The sequence below is a fragment of the Euphorbia lathyris genome, chromosome 4 (assembly GCF_963576675.1).
Source record: "Euphorbia lathyris chromosome 4, ddEupLath1.1, whole genome shotgun sequence".
Taxonomy (NCBI): domain Eukaryota; kingdom Viridiplantae; phylum Streptophyta; class Magnoliopsida; order Malpighiales; family Euphorbiaceae; genus Euphorbia; species Euphorbia lathyris.
The window spans coordinates 54488473-54504103 of NC_088913.1; the positions used below are offsets into that span (position 1 = coordinate 54488473).

Below are 15631 nucleotides of genomic sequence, written 5' to 3' on the forward strand. Positions count from 1 at the left end.
ATAAACATTTCAACAGAAAGAGACCGCTTACCCTATAACTTTATTCATAGAATTATATATTGTTACTTTAATTACTATTATTTAATCTAAAATAAAAGTTTTATCACGTAATTATTTATTATTTTATATAAACATCTATTAACCGTCGTGTGATTTCTACCCATAAATTTATAGTCAAATCAGCTAATAATAATAATACTAACAAGAGCTAAAAGTTTTTGATAAATATATTATTTTGAGAGAGAGTAGAGTAAAAATCTCCCGGAAAATCTGTAGTTAATAATATAAAAATTAGTGTCCTGAAGTTCAAATCCTAGCCGTTGAAACTGAATCAAGGGCTACGATAATGTTAACAGACCTCTACTGTTTGAACAAGGAGAGGATACTAATCCCCGAGAAAAGTTGTAAAATTGTAGGATACGAGACGAATTTCTTGCAGTTTTCGCAAAGTTGTTCATTTTTAGAAAATTTATATTTTACAGCGGTCATACTAAAATGGCAACGGCTGCCTTCAAATCTACATCCAGGCGACCAAATTCATCAGCTTCTTCTTCTTCTTCATCTCTCAAAGAAATCAAGGGCCATCCAACTTCATCAACTAAGAATACCACTTCTTCAACCAAACCACCGCCTCGAAGGTCAAGAAGCGTAAGCGCGGTCCCGAGATCCCATCACGAAGAATCCTCATCTTTATCATCATCGTCGGATTTCTTGATTAAGAGAGACAATCCTCTTTATTGGAGCAATGTCTCGCCTCCTGAGAAAGAAATTTCTGAAAGTTTTCATGCAGACCCAAACTCTTCCAATGCCGATTATACGAGGGGGCGATCGGTTTCCAGAAATGCGGATGCTCGGAGTATCGTCTCGGACAATTGGAATGACGTTGGTCGTATTCTGCCGAAGGTGGACACAGGGCGCCACCGGTCTGTATCCCGAGGCCCTGTTGGCAGGACCCGGCCCTTAAATTCCGAGGTGATGTCACATCATTATCTTTATATCGTGCGGCTTCCGTTTTAGTTACACTGCCATATTGAGAAGTATTTTTTTTACAGAGTGATGCTGAAGGAGTTAATTTGTTGACCAGGTATAGACACGGAAGTGATTCAGATGGAGGTTCAAGTGTTGGCAAAAAAAGTAATTCAGTTAGAAGTTATAATCATGATACGCTTGAACAAGCAAAAAGTTTGTCGTTGTCACCACTAGATTCTTCAGTAAATTTGGTATATTTTTTAGACATTAGTATGGTAATGAATTGGCATTGTGAAATGAACTGTTAACTTAATTCTCCAATTTTTCCTTTTTAGCTACCAAATGTGAGTTGGGAGGATAAAGTTTTGGGAAGCTCATTCCCAGAAGCTGATCGGAGATGTGACCAAAGGAAGGTGCGGTCATCACTGTGGTTACTTTGTTTTGAACTATAGTTTTCTGGTTGACGGATGGGATTGACACTAGTTTTCTTGTCATGCAGTCTTTTAAAGAATATGGCTTAGAAGATGATGCTTCTAGTTGTATATATGAAACTGTTAGGTCTGAAGTGAGACGTGCTATTGCTGACATCCAAAATGACCTTGAAAGTGTGAGTGCGGTTGGACCTTGAGTACCATCTTTCTTAGTTTGCCATTATGCTCGTCTTATATTCAAAAGATCTTCTTTGAAGTCCATATGATAACATCTACTGACCTTTTATGTGATTTAAATTATGCAAGGATGCAGACTGCTTTGTTCTCCCCCCCCCCCCCCCCCACAAAAAAAAATGTTTATTCACATCAAAGATGCTTATTTCAATGCTCAATAGTTGAAAATCCATAACGCTCTTTAAATTTTCCACATAGGGGTGAACTATTTATGGGAGTATTTGGTGGACAGCAATGTTAAAAGAGCGCTGTTTCTCTTGTTATATAGCGTTGCCCTTTATAGACAACAAGGAATTTTGCATTAAGATTTGGAAATTTCATTTTTCATCAAAATGTTTTATTTTTACAAACAATGACCTCGCTGTTGTTCTATTCCATATTAAAGCTTATAAACGCTTACTGTATAGTGTGGAGAAGTTAGCATCTGGATTTTGGAGGGTACATGTAAATGCTTTGACGAACAAAGATAATCTGGTGTGTTTTTAGCAATAATTTGGATACGAGAATGCAGAATCATTACATAAATCATTTGGCTGGTGGGTCAACATGGCATGATTATAGTAGTATTGAATTCATGGCAGTTATTCGCTTGATTACATGTAGATTGTAGTTTTAGTTATTTGATATGTTAGAAAAGGACGAAAGTTTATTGCTCTTTCACAATTATTCGGTGTTATATTATCTAACATGCTTGAATTATTTTATAAATGCTAACAGCTAAGATGGGTGATAAATTACAATTAGTTGTACAGATTGTGTTAAATAAGCCTGTCCTAACATGTAGAAATTACAACCAATTTTTGTCCATGTGATAAATGGAGGCTCCAATACAAGCTGGATGTGGCACACTTTTAGTAGTTTAAGAACCATCAATGTGCAAAATATGTTTGCTTCTGTGCGCTGGGGAAGTTGTGCATGAGAGTGTGTATGGGTGTGTGAGAGAGATATATAGTCAATGATGAAATGGCTATTTGAATTGTGGATGTGAGAAAGCTGTTGCATTCTATTGCTATTGTTTATTTCTAAAATTTTAATATTGTTGATCATATCTATACGGAGACATGGGAAAGAGTTGATTTCAGAAAGTTTAATTTTGCTAATACTTCTTGGAGATTTAAGGTATTTTAAAATTTTTAATACTGCTAATAATTTCTTTGTCGTATTTTCGCTGTGTTTGGGAGAGAGATCAAATCCCTAAACTACACTATACTAAATATAAAATGCTCAAACTCAAATTGCATGCTTTGTGTCTTGAAGCTTGTTTTCTAGACGTCGCATTTTGACATTCTCCAGCTTTTTTAGACAATACAAATGCCATTTTTAATTATAGCAACTACTTCGTTTTAAACTTTGATGACAAGGTCTTAAGACCTGTGACCTTCATCTTGAATGAGTGGAGAATTACCAACTATTTAATTAGGGCTACGCTGGAACTGGCCTAAATGAATTTTAAATAATATATAAAGTGCATATAATTAGTAAATAGCTATGGTAAACAAGCAACTTTAATGGAACTTATAAGGTAATTATAGAATTAATTGCTATCAATAAAATTGGAGGATGTTTATGTATTTTACATGCATGAAGTATCTGTTTCTAAAATACGAACCTTTAACATTAAAAAGAAAATTATAGAAACAAGTGTGAAATGCATATCTGTGATTTGAAGTAAACTTTTGCTATTGCTAATTAAGACATGTCAGCATTTTATGCGTAACCCTGTTTAGTATCTTGTGCTGGACAATGCTATATTTTTTAAGTGGGAACTGTGTGGAAGGATGCTATTCTCCTTGATTCCTTGCCTGTTTGATTAGCAAGAATACACATGTCTGTTCACTGCAGGAAACTTCTATAATTTCAAGAAAACCTGGTTGATCTGATCTGATGGCCAAAGAATGATCTCAGATAGCTGAATATCAATAACAACATATTGCCTTAATGTTTTGCTCTACTTTGTGATCCTAATATTCTTCATTTTGGAATTTATCATTGATGATAGTTAATTATATTAGTTGCTGGTAGCTATTGTAACCTATTGAATCTTTAATCTGTTGTTTATATTAGAATCATATCTCATAATCTTCTGTAATCTGCTCAGGCTATTATAAGGAGCAATGGTAATACTGTTACAAGCGCCGACGTAGTTGACCTTCCTCCTGATTTGGTCAATCCAGGTGCAGTTGAACTAGTTTTGGACATCAGAAGAGAATATGCCAGAAAGCTTGAGCAGGTCACATTTACTTGCCTTAATCTATGCGGAGGATGTGAATTGGACAGTCATTTTAAAAAGTGCAAAACTAAAACCCAACTTTGATAATCACCCTTAACAGGTTTGGCTGGAAGTACCAAAATTTTCTAGTGGGGGAATTTCTAGGTCAGGCTTATTTAATTGTATAATATTGATACAGTAAGCAATGCATCATTTCAGTCTCTTTAATTGAGGATGTATGTAACATGTAAGTTGAAGATAAACAAAGTTGGCAGTCCACGTTGTTCACTCCCTGGTTTTGATAAATTAAAACACAAATGAGTTTGTAAGGGCTTCAAGTCACTTAAGCTAGTGATCTGAAGTTCAAGCCCTAGTGTACGCAATAGACTGAAGGGTGCCTGTGCCTGAGCAACCTTGAACTGATTTTAATTACAAAAATAATAAACAAAATAAAAGAACATCTGAGTTTGTAACTTTGTGTGGCTTGGCATTTCATGGCTGAGCTTATGCCTTTTTTTCTTTTTTATATCATTTTTTGTTTTGTTGGTTGAAACAAGTCCTATTATCTGTCTTGCAGTCCCAGGAACAGGCAAGGAAACTTCGAGCGGAGCTGGAAGTTGAGGAGCATCGTGGTCTAGAACTAAGCAGAATCCTTAAGGAAGTACTTCCAGATCCCAAGACCTCAAACGTGCGGAGATCTCGTCCAGGAAGAAAGGTATTTCTTCTTTGGATAATTGTGGTTAAATTGTTGAAGTCATTTGTTTTGTTTTGATAGCATTAAATATGAGTTCTAATGGATCTTTTAAAGAATTTGAATTACTGAAATAACTATGGAAGATCTTGGAAGAATGAAGATAACGAGATCAATTTTTCATCTTGAAAATCATATATTTTGTGTCCTTGGACTTGCTTCAGTTGAATTTCAAAAACAATAAAACTTCGATAGCTTTTAATGATGGATAGTTTCCTGTTTATAAGTGTATGTATGCATTCTGGGTGGGGCTGTCAACTTCTGACATGACAACATAATTTACAGAGAATCCGTTTTATACAGCTCACTTGACACGATTATCATTTTTGTGCCATTTATATCACATATAATCGTGCGGAATATAGCAGAACATGATTATGACACAATACCCATTCTGACACACCCCTAATTTCTTAGTTAGAAAGTGACGCCATTCTAGTTTAGTCATGCTTCAAAGAGAAGAATAAATTTCTCAAGTTTCCTTTGGATTGACTGGTAATGAATTTATTTGAAAGGTTGATAATGCTTTCACCATTTTATTTGTGTGTATTGATCTTTTGAGGGTGTCCATACATTTGCATTCCATTTTTGTTTTAATGTAGAAACACAACTGGTATATGGTTAAAGGTCTTTGACTGTGGCTTTCATTTTCTCGTTGTGATTACAGTCTAGCATTGAAAGAAGGAAAATGTCGAAAAGATTAACAGAAGAAGCAATAGCTTATTTTGATGAATGCATATCACTATCAACTTTTGATAGCTCTGATTTTGACTCACAAGACGAGCCACCAATCAGCATAGTTGGCAATAGTGCTCATGTTGGTGATGACACATCCCTTTCTGAAGCAAGTACAAGTGTCGCAGCCACCCAGTGCCTCAATAGTTCCCCTGATCATAAACAGGTCCATTGCCGTTTACCGTCTTCATTTTCTTCCTTTAAAATTTTCTTTTAAAGAATACAATGTTTAGGGCCATGCTCAATGGGTGTAGAACCATTTTAATGCTTACCATCCCTACCAAATTTTATTGTTCTAGTATATGCATTCAAATGCTAAAATAAGGATAACCATGACAAATTAATTTATACACAATAATTTATTGACATGATTTCAACGGATACTTCGACGTGTAAATGTGAGAGAATAGAGCTCGATATAGCTAAGGTAGAGCAAGACCGAGATTAACTTGGGTAGAAGTTGTTAAAAATGATCTTCAATTATCAGAGCTTTCAGAGGATCTTATATGGTACATGAGTGGATTGAGAAGAAGAATCTATATAACCGGCCCAAATTAATTTGGAGTTGGTGGGACTAAGCGTTGGTTTTTTTTTCTTTTTTCGTGGGCCCATAAATGGAAGCAGACTTTAAGGCTAGTATTGACATACGACAATTAAGAAGCATTTGAAAAAACAGAATTTTGGATGTGCTAATTGAAATTTACTTGAAAAACTGAAGACAAATGAAATGATAAGAGTTTTAACAGTTAGAATTCTCCAAGAATTTGTTATTTGAAGTATTATATCCTACCAAATTTAGAAAGTTATACGTGTAACTGCTGTGTAGGTAAATATGCACTTGTTTTTCTTGAAATGGGAAGGATTAGGAATGCATATTAATTATTGTTTACAGATTGGATGATTTTGAACCTTTCTTAGACTTGCACTTTTAGGAAAGAAGATAACATTTTTATTTTGAGCGTAAAATCTTAAACAAAATGCTATCAAATTCAGTTAGAAACTTGAATATAAAACTTTGATTTCGGACACTTTGTTTTTAAGAAACCCTATTTCATATTGTCAAACAGACATATGACTGAAGAAAAGTTTATTGGTTGCATCAAATGTTGGATCGACAATTTTGTGGTATATTTTGTTGATGCTTTATGCGGTACGTGTTCCTGCATTGAACAACACACAGTCTTTCAATGCTCATTGGAATTGTGTTTTCTCTTACTGTACTCTTTGAAAAACTGTTGTTTTCTTACCCTTGTTCAAAAGATACTGTATGTTGATTGGAAACATGTTTTCTTGTGGTACAGTCTTACTATTTTGAGGAGTTCCTTTCACAAGGTACTTGACATTTTTTGGTGCTTGGTCTCAAAAACTTTCAAATGCTTTTCAATCTGTTCATAGCATATAGTTATAAGGGTGAACTAGATTTTGGCATGAATGCCGAATTTACTACATGTAAAATGAACTAATTTACAAGAACATTTGACATGCATATGCGAAAGGGTTAAGTGCATCAGGGAGACCCTGATATTGTGCCAATTGTGCACTACTACTAGGGACCTTAAATTTTTATTTATTCAATTAAAAGTCAAAAACTTTTCTTCTGTCCCTTTTTAAGAGTACAAATTGCTGATTGGGCCCATCTATCGTTCTGGCAAGTGTGTTTTTTTTTCTTTCTAATCTCTAATTTCTAGTTTTTATGTAATTTATAAAGTTAAAAATAACATTAAACAAATTTCTGTTTGAATCCTCCTTACTTTCAACCCCTGCCATGTTTCCATTTCTCTACTTCAATTAGTAAAAGCTTGATAAGTTCATGTTCCAGAAAGCTTCTTATGGATTTCCTTTCTTCTCGAGTTTGTGTTTTAGTTTAGAGTTTCATGCAATATGCTTTCTAATTTCTATGAGATAAATTCGCTTACAGTTTTCACTCTACTGGTGTGTTATAATCTTTGCTCAATCTAAGCACACATTTTAAGAGCAATTGGTGATTTAATTGATAATCTCTTCAAATTGGTATTTACTTAATAAACGGACTGCTTGTATCACTTATCAACCACAGGCAAGTATTCTATAACAACTAAAATAAAGGTAGTGCGATTCCAGTTGCGATTGGCTTTTCATCAACTACTGAAACTTTAACCTGTAAAAATAAGCTGGATTATAGGCATGCTGGAAGAGAAGCAGGGGTGAACATTAGAAAGTACAAAGCAAAACTTTATCCTATAAGAATGTTGTAACTTCACTCATACTTAGGTCCCGTTTGTTTGCCGGAAAATATTAGGTAAGAGAATTTGTTTTGGTGGAAAATAAAATATTTTCCAATGTTTGGTTACAACAAAAAAATGGGAGGAAGTGATATGTGAAATATGTTCCAAAAAAATGGGAGGAAATGTAGTAGGATTCCAAAAAGCTAATTAAAATGCATAACTCTTTTCAAACAGGTAAAATATTTTCCTCACTTTTCTTCATATATTTTCTTGTTAACTAACCTAAAATTTTCTACTGACTTATCTAACCAAGCAAACAATGGAAAATCAGGAAAAAATTTATGCACAATATTTTTGGGCAAACAAACGGAGCTTTAATATCTTGCATGTTTCTTAACAAGTTTTGTATTCTGAAATTTGTACGATGATTTCATTAAAGAAAACAATCAATAGATTTCATTGCTTGTATGATTGATTCAGCATGGTGATTTCCCTAACAACTAATACTGTACTGTTGTAAACAAAGTGAACCGGATGATATTTCTTTTTAGTAATCAGATTCTTTTAAACATTTGATTTATATTTATTTACTTAAAACTGCATAAGATGTGTCAAATGAAGAATGCCCTAGAAATCTTCATGACGTTATTGTACCTAAGCATTTTGCTTGTATAGTTTTCCAAATTACTATGAATTCTTCTGCAGAAGTGCTACTCATAAAGGTTTCACATGTCCCTTATTTTGTAGTATGTTGCTACTGGTGAAGTGGTTATTCTTAAAAAATATGTTGTCTTGATATTATGATTAAACATCCATCTGGGAATGGACTCTCATTATTTTGAAGTGCTAAACATGCTTTTGGATGTGGCTTGTCCTTTGATGCGAAAATATAGAGGAAACAATAATAGTAATAATCTTTCGTTGTAAATTTTAAATGGTGCTTTATTCATTACAGGAATGGGACAGCATAGGTTGCAACATGTCGGGAATATCAGCAACAAGATATAAGCAGCAAAGTAGCGATGAGACGGGTATTGACAACTTAGAAACAAGAGTGGATCCCATGTCGCGGTTTTCTTTTGGTAGAAATCGGAGTGAGACATTAGAGTTGCAGCATCAAATAGGGGAGTATGTAAAAATTGTTGAGAAAGTGCCAAAAAGTTTAAGATCCAAGGGGAAGGGGTGTGATATGGAGGAATACAATTTTGAGGCGTCATCAGATAGCTTGTTGTTTGACACTCTGATTTCCAAGAACAAAATTGAGTCTGGTACCATACTTGTATGTGGTGGAGGTGTTACGGTTTCGTTATCACCTTTTGCCTATGTAAACTAAAGAAAACCCACTTAAAGTTCATATGTAGTTACACTTTTTGTAAATTGCATGTGTTGCCAAACCAGGATTGGGATTTTTTATTTTGCAAGTAGAAGATAGATCGAGGTTTTTCGCGTTGCTAATACACAAGGATCTTGTTTATTGACACTGTTAGAATGAAAGTTGATTATCTTAAAATTGAAATCAAAGAATCGATAATATTCTAAAGAATTTTAAATTTTCAGCTTTTTAATTTTGATGTCATTGATGTGTTGTTTAGTGATGAGAGAGTGAATGTTTGGAAAGAGAATTTTAAAAATTATGATTTTGGAAAATACATGTGATAATAAACAACTTTAATTTTTGAATTTTTTTTTGCGGTCGTTAATTGTTATTTTTGTAGTGCTAAATTAAAACATACTCGGTTTGAGCAAAGGAAAAGTGAAAACCTTAGTTCCCGTTTGAATAAAAAAAAAAAAAAAAACTTCACACGTGCAATTGACAAAACAGGAACTATAAAGTTTTTTTTGGGAATTTAACCTTATTTTAATGATCTTCATTTAGTATTTACTTTCTAAATCATTTGACACTAGCTTAATACATTTGGAGTCCGTGAACTTAGTCTAGATAACTGATTAGCCATCTTAGTCTAAATAACTGGTTAGCCATCTAAATTTATAAAACGTCTACCTGTTGAACAATGTGGTAATCACGTACCTTAAATATGGTCGAGCCAAGCTATGTTTAATATGGTTTGTTGATTACTAGTCATCCATTAAATTAATTTAATGCATAAATTTTTTTTCTTCATCAATTAGATGGAATAATCTTAATAGATTTTTTTTTTTTTTTTTTTTTGTCAAACCCAGGGCACCTAGATAAAGTTGATAAGGTCAAATACTTATTTACCTAGACAAAGGCCATGTTTGGTAAAGAGCGTTTTGAGATAAAAAGAACGGTTTTGACCAACTTTAGAGGTTTGACCACTGAAACAGCTAATTGGAGTGTTTGGTGGAGAGATGTTTGGGAGACAGTTTTGGAATGAAAACGCTAATTTAGAAAAAGCTCTTAAAAGGAACTTTTTCAATTAGCGTTTTGCAATATTAAAATTAATGGACTTCTTTAACCCTAATAGATAGACTCCATCTTCTCCTGCGCCAAAATTAATGCCCTTATTCGTCTTTTTGCACAAACTGCGATTATCAATCAGCTAATTTTTACCAAACAGGTCTACACAAACAGCTAATCAAATCAGCTTATCAATCAGCTAACAGCTAATGTAATCAGCTAACAGCTAATTCCCAAACAGGGCCAAAGTTGATAAGGTCAAATACTTATTTCTCGGTCAATTATCTTTCCAGATAAACAGCAAAGAAGTAAATATTAAAATAAAGAGTAATTAATTCATTAGTCCCTATATTTTAACAAAACATACTGTTTAGTCCTTGTATTTTTAAAAACACACGGTAAAGTCTCTAACGTTTTTCTCTGTGAACTGTTTAGTCCCTAACGTTTTTCTCGGTGAACTGTTTAGTCCCTGCCGTTAGATTCTCATGAAGATTATGTTAGTCAATTTGGATTTGCGTTCTTCTTTTCCTTTATTTTCCTTTCCTTTAAACTCTAATGCATCTGAAATCAACTTTGTGTGTTATTCTTCTTGATTTTTTTCTTAATCGTTCAAATTCGTAAGCATTAGATTTGTTCTTTTTCTTGTTCTCCATATAAATAGCTTCTTCTTCTAAATTGGATTTCCTCTTCTGAAGTTTGAAGGTAAATAGTAAAGGGTAATTTAGTCATTTCCGAAGTCATAAACGGTAAAAATCTAACAAACATGCAGAAGGACTAAACAGTTCACTGAGAAAAAGGTTAGGGACCTTACCATATGTTTTTGAAAATATAGGGACTAAACAGTGTGTTTTGTCAAAATATAGGGACTAATAAATTAATTACCCTAAAATATATAACCAATACAAAAGTTGGTTGAGAACTTCATCAAGTGAAATTGATAAATTAGTTGAATCACAAATATTTACACTCAGCTATAATATATATATATATATATATATATATATATATATATTATAAACTATCAAAACCATCAGCTACCAAGCAAGCTCTTAATATGATGTTCAATTGCATGTTGTTGTTCTTTTTTTAAAATTATGATAGTCGATGCCAATCAAATTAATGTTAGGTTACCCCAAAAAGATCATATTTGTAAAAGAAAAGTAAAATTCAATGTTATTTCTTTCAGATCCTGAACAATTACAAGATTAAGATTAGTCAGCTTCAAGTGCGGCAATCTCATGCATGACTTCTTCTAAATGTTCATTAATAGCAGTCACAGCTTCCTGCACTCCTTTAATGGCTTCTTTCAGAGCATTATCGTACTCTGCATCTGCTTCTGCCTCTTCAGTCCCTGAAGCTTCTGTGATTTCATGCACATTCGCACACTCGTGCTGCATTGGTCTTCCAAATCTGCAATTTTCATGGCTTACCAATCGTTCTGATGGCCGACCTGCCTTCTTCAATACCTGAATTGTTGCTGTCTTACAGAAGCAACCCAAAACAACAATGCAATTTCTAGGTTTCAGAATAACTTTAAGGACTTGCATCAACTTAAGCATTTTGACATTTCTGGTATGGTTCCTTGGTAATTCTTGCATCACCGATCTGATAGGCAACCACCACTTCAGTATATGCAGTTTACACATGGGAAGAGGAATAAGGAGCCCACAGCCGAGAATTCTACCTACAGTTTGTTTACACACGCTTCGAAGGGGAGGGCCATAGTAGGAAACCACTGGTTGCGTATAAGTGATTTACAGATGGGAAAAGGAGAAAGGAGCTGGCAGATCAAAATTCTACTTACATTAGGATTACCGCTTGTCCTGCCGTTCCCATAGCTAGTTTGATTTTAGCATAGTATTTCCTTCAGAAAGTTCACTAGTAGAAATAGGAATCCTAGTTCAAGTCTGCTTTTGAACTCCTTTAAAAGTGAGTCATTTATCATTAAAAAAGTAAGTATTATTTCTTTCAAAAATCTCCTACGAGATCCGGAGTTTTATCTAATGAGCTCTAACCTAGCTTATCAACATACCTACACAAGGACAAAAGAATCGGAAGGAAGTTTTACTTCCAGACTTTTCGGTTCAAAGACCCGCAACTTGATCTAAAGCTCGCAAGCTTCAACACAATCTTTATTACTGCTAACACCATTCTTATTTCAAACAATAAGATAAATCCTCCACACAAGCCCCAAAAGAAAAGATGCAAGTGTACCAATAACCAAGTGGACATATGCAGCCTAGATTGCACTATGCAGCCTTGTAATATCCCCAGTAAGCTTCCTAGATTGCACTATGCAGCCTTGAAATCTTATGGGATGTTCAACTTCTATGCAAAGCATCGTACCACCTTTCCAAAAAAATTACAACTTGATTTCACATCCTCGTTATTACTCCCGGAAGAACTAGAAGCTCATCATTCAGTAATTACACAAATTATTCTTTTTATAATTTCAGCCATTGCATTTTCTCTCTTTTTCTTTCTCTAGTATTCATCCATAACTTGTATCGGTTTTTGAGCTGTGGTAATTCATACATACAATACAAGACTCCTTCAACTCATTTTTGTTCTATGTTATCCCCATTTTGACATTTCTGGTATGATTCCTTACTAATTTGTGTACCAATATTATTACTTATTATTGGCAAGACCAAATCTTAAATTTCTCATTCCCATCCTTGTGACAGAGAATGATATAGAAGGATCCTTGGAAGGGTTAGTGGAAACCCTTGTTTGGAAGATTAAAAAATATGAGGGTAAGGGTTTTGAAGGGTTGATGAAAGGTTTTGAAGGGTTCAAAATCAATAAGTTTTTAATAGATTCTCAACCCACCAAATCGGTGGGTTTGGAAGGGTCCAATCTTTCTCCCAAATAAGGGTAAGGGTAATACCCTCTCTCCCCCTCCTTCCCCTTCCCTACCCTCCCTTTAATTACCCTTCCCTACCCTCCATCCAATCAAGCCCGGGGTTCGGGAGTTCATCAACACAGGTGTTTTTGTTTGAGTTATTTTCTATCACACAGTTACACCAGCCTTGCACCATGCAAATGCAACCCTAGGAGGTTTAACTTGTTTTCAAAAGAATCAAATCTTCTTCTTCCAAAAACTTACAGATCGATTTCCCCCCCTCATTTTACTTCTGATGGAACTAGAAGCTCGTAATTTAAAAACTATCTACGTCTATGATTCTATATATATACACTTCATATGACCCTATTTTATTGAGAAAGATGAACATGATTGTAATATTACCCAAAAAAAACAAAAAATCATAATATATAATATTACCAAAAATTTGTATCTTCATCTTAGAATAAGATAACATGATGGCAAAATTGGGCAACAAGATTTTATTCCAGTGCAAGAACATTTAGTGATAATCCTTAATGTGTTGAGAACATACCAGATGTAATTTCTGCTTTTCCTGCGTTTGAACACCTCGGAGAAGCTGAGATAGATCAACTCTAGCATAATTAGGGTTCAAAAATTGGGCCTCCATTTCAAGGACCTGTATTGACTTACAATTAAGCAACGAATCATAAGAAAACATAGAATGAGAACAGCTACGAAAAAACCCAAATAAAGATAAATTGCAGCACTTGTTTTGAGCAGTCACTGAATTGTTGTGTAATCTCACTGCAAAGCTGTTGGTAAGCTAATTCCCCTCCTGAAACCATATATTCATCAAAACCCCTGAAAATAAAACAAGACATGAGAATTCTCATTTGATTTTGTTGAATTGGAAAAAAAAATCCCATTTTTGCGACCCTGAAATGAACCCTAATAATTAGATTAAAGTTGTATGCTTGTGAATCCGAAAGCAATAATCACAGAGAAAATAGGCGAAAATCGGAAATTGATTACCTTTTGAGAGACGCGTAAGCTTGGGCTCTACGCTGCTGAATGTGAAGGAATCTACGAAGTAAAAGGAGGATATTTTTGCTAATATGATCTGTTTGTGTGTCTGATTCCATTGATTCTGTTATTCTGAGCTTCTTCTCGAAATCATCCATTATCAATCAATGTTCAAATTCAATACAGCTTTATCTCATACACAGCGAGGGAGTTCAGTTTTAGTACGGAATTTTGGACTTCTCTTTCTTACTTTTTTTTTTTTAATGGAAGGGAAGACCATGTATGTATAGCAATGTTTCTTATACCAATTTTGCCTACAATATTTGTACATTGAGTTTGCCTATGTACAACTCTCAGTTACATTCTCCGACCACAAAGAATTGCTCTCCCATTAAAATACTTATTTATTTTTTTATTTTTTTTTATTTTTTTTGAAGGAAAGGGAAAGAAAAAACGACAAAAAAACAACACCTAACTCGAGATTAGCCTAGGAAAACTAACCCCCACCCGATCATCCGACAGAATCGAACAAAGAAAGTTCGGAAGAGAAGAGAAGGTTGAAATTCCCGGCATCCTTTCATGGCCCTCCGCAGCAAGGCGATCAACCACCCTATTCTGTTCCCTGTACACACGACAAAAGGAGATGGTATCGAAAGAAGAACACAATCTTCTGATCTCTTTAACAAGGTTTCGGCTACTCAAACACATAGCCTTGTTATTAGCAATCATATTAACAGCTTCAAGGTTGTCAGAATCCACGAGCAGTCTTTTAAGCCCCAGGTCAATAGCCAATCTAAGACCAGAGAAGATACCCCAGAGCTCAGCAGAAAATGAAGAGCTCATCCACAGATTCTGAGAAAAGCCAGACACCCAATTGCCCCCAGCATCTCTCAGAACCCCTCCAGCCGCAATTCTGCCGTCCACAAGACACGAGCCATCGGTATTTAATTTCACAATCCCTTCCCCTGGTCTACTCCAGTCCAAAAGATGCTCCACAGAACTCTGGCTAGTATTGGCTAAATAATCCCCTTTGAAGCTATTGATAATAGTGTTAACTTTCTTGGAGAAATAACCAGGCAAATTAGGAATCACTATAACTTTTTCACCAAATACCTCAGTATTCCTCCACTGCCAAAGCTGGTGATAGACAACGGCAAAGAGGATAGCACCATGCTCCAACTGAGGCATTAACAAACCATTCACACCATTTAACAACCAATCGTTTTCAGAGTGGGCAAAGAAGTTAGGAAGCAACTCACTCGGAATCACTTTCTCCCACACATTTTTACTCTTCGCACAATCCCTAAGAACATGACAGATGGTTTCTGCCTGCACTTTGCACCTACCACAAGTATTTGCCTCAACTAAGTGGCGTCTCTTCCTTTCCACATTAGTTAGCAACCTATTCTTAGCGCTAAGCCACAGGAAGCTCCTAATGCGATAAGGAACTTTTAAGGCCCAAATATTCTTCTAAGAGATAGAACAAGTTAGGACTAAAAGCTTCAAAAGCAGATTTGTAGGAATAAGTACCATTGTTTGTAAAGGACCAACAATGACTATCCACATCCTCCTCTTTACAACTAACTTTAACTCCATGAATTTTCAGGAGCGTTTCCAGATTAAGGTAAGATTCAAATCTCGACCAAACACAATCGCCCTCCGAGTCCACCACATCAGCGATACTCCAGTTTCGGATCTCCAGAGGCAAAGGAGAATTACACACTTCAGATAAAGGAGTCTTATCAATCGAGGTATCATTTCAGAAACTAATAGATCTGCCATTGCCCATCGACCAACCAATCCCAGAGTAGAACTCCGAAAAAACAGCGTTAACCCCTTTCCATAAGAAAGAACGATTAGGAGCT

General features: G+C 34.9%; 2 protein-coding genes across 2 annotated transcripts; one reads left to right on the forward strand and one right to left on the reverse strand.

The window, feature by feature from the left end:
• The first annotated feature begins 391 nt into the window (after positions 1-391).
• Positions 392-9044, forward strand: LOC136226638 (uncharacterized). The gene is made up of 8 exons (XM_066015246.1): positions 392-972; positions 1053-1220; positions 1305-1382; positions 1469-1576; positions 3733-3864; positions 4421-4558; positions 5262-5495; positions 8489-9044. Exons 1-8 carry the CDS (start codon positions 496-498, stop codon positions 8864-8866), a joined length of 1713 nt encoding a protein of 570 aa, XP_065871318.1. The 5' UTR covers positions 392-495; the 3' UTR covers positions 8867-9044.
• A 1904-nt stretch (positions 9045-10948) lies between these two features.
• On the reverse strand, positions 10949-14070 carry LOC136227417 (uncharacterized). The gene is made up of 4 exons (XM_066016076.1): positions 13776-14070; positions 13511-13604; positions 13315-13419; positions 10949-11394 (listed from the first exon to the last, which is right to left on the reverse strand). Exons 1-4 carry the CDS (start codon positions 13922-13924, stop codon positions 11125-11127), a joined length of 618 nt encoding a protein of 205 aa, XP_065872148.1. The 5' UTR covers positions 13925-14070; the 3' UTR covers positions 10949-11124.
• Between the last annotated feature and the right edge of the window lie 1561 nt (positions 14071-15631).

Bases quoted from the DNA above. Each gene is read 5' to 3' on its own strand.
- LOC136226638 (XM_066015246.1), top strand. From the start codon at position 496: ATGGCAACGGCTGCCTTCAAATCTACATCCAGGCGACCAAATTCATCA. The intron at 973-1,052 runs GTGATGTCACAT...TTTTTTTTACAG, and splicing joins CCCGGCCCTTAAATTCCGAG to AGTGATGCTGAAGGAGTTAA. The intron at 3,865-4,420 runs GTCACATTTACT...TCTGTCTTGCAG, and splicing joins ATGCCAGAAAGCTTGAGCAG to TCCCAGGAACAGGCAAGGAA.
- LOC136227417 (XM_066016076.1), bottom strand. From the start codon at position 13,924: ATGGATGATTTCGAGAAGAAGCTCAGAATAACAGAATCAATGGAATCA. The intron at 13,605-13,775 runs GTAATCAATTTC...TTTTATTTTCAG, and splicing joins GCTTACGCGTCTCTCAAAAG to GGGTTTTGATGAATATATGG. The intron at 11,395-13,314 runs GTATGTTCTCAA...TGCTTCTGTAAG, and splicing joins AAAAGCAGAAATTACATCTG to ACAGCAACAATTCAGGTATT.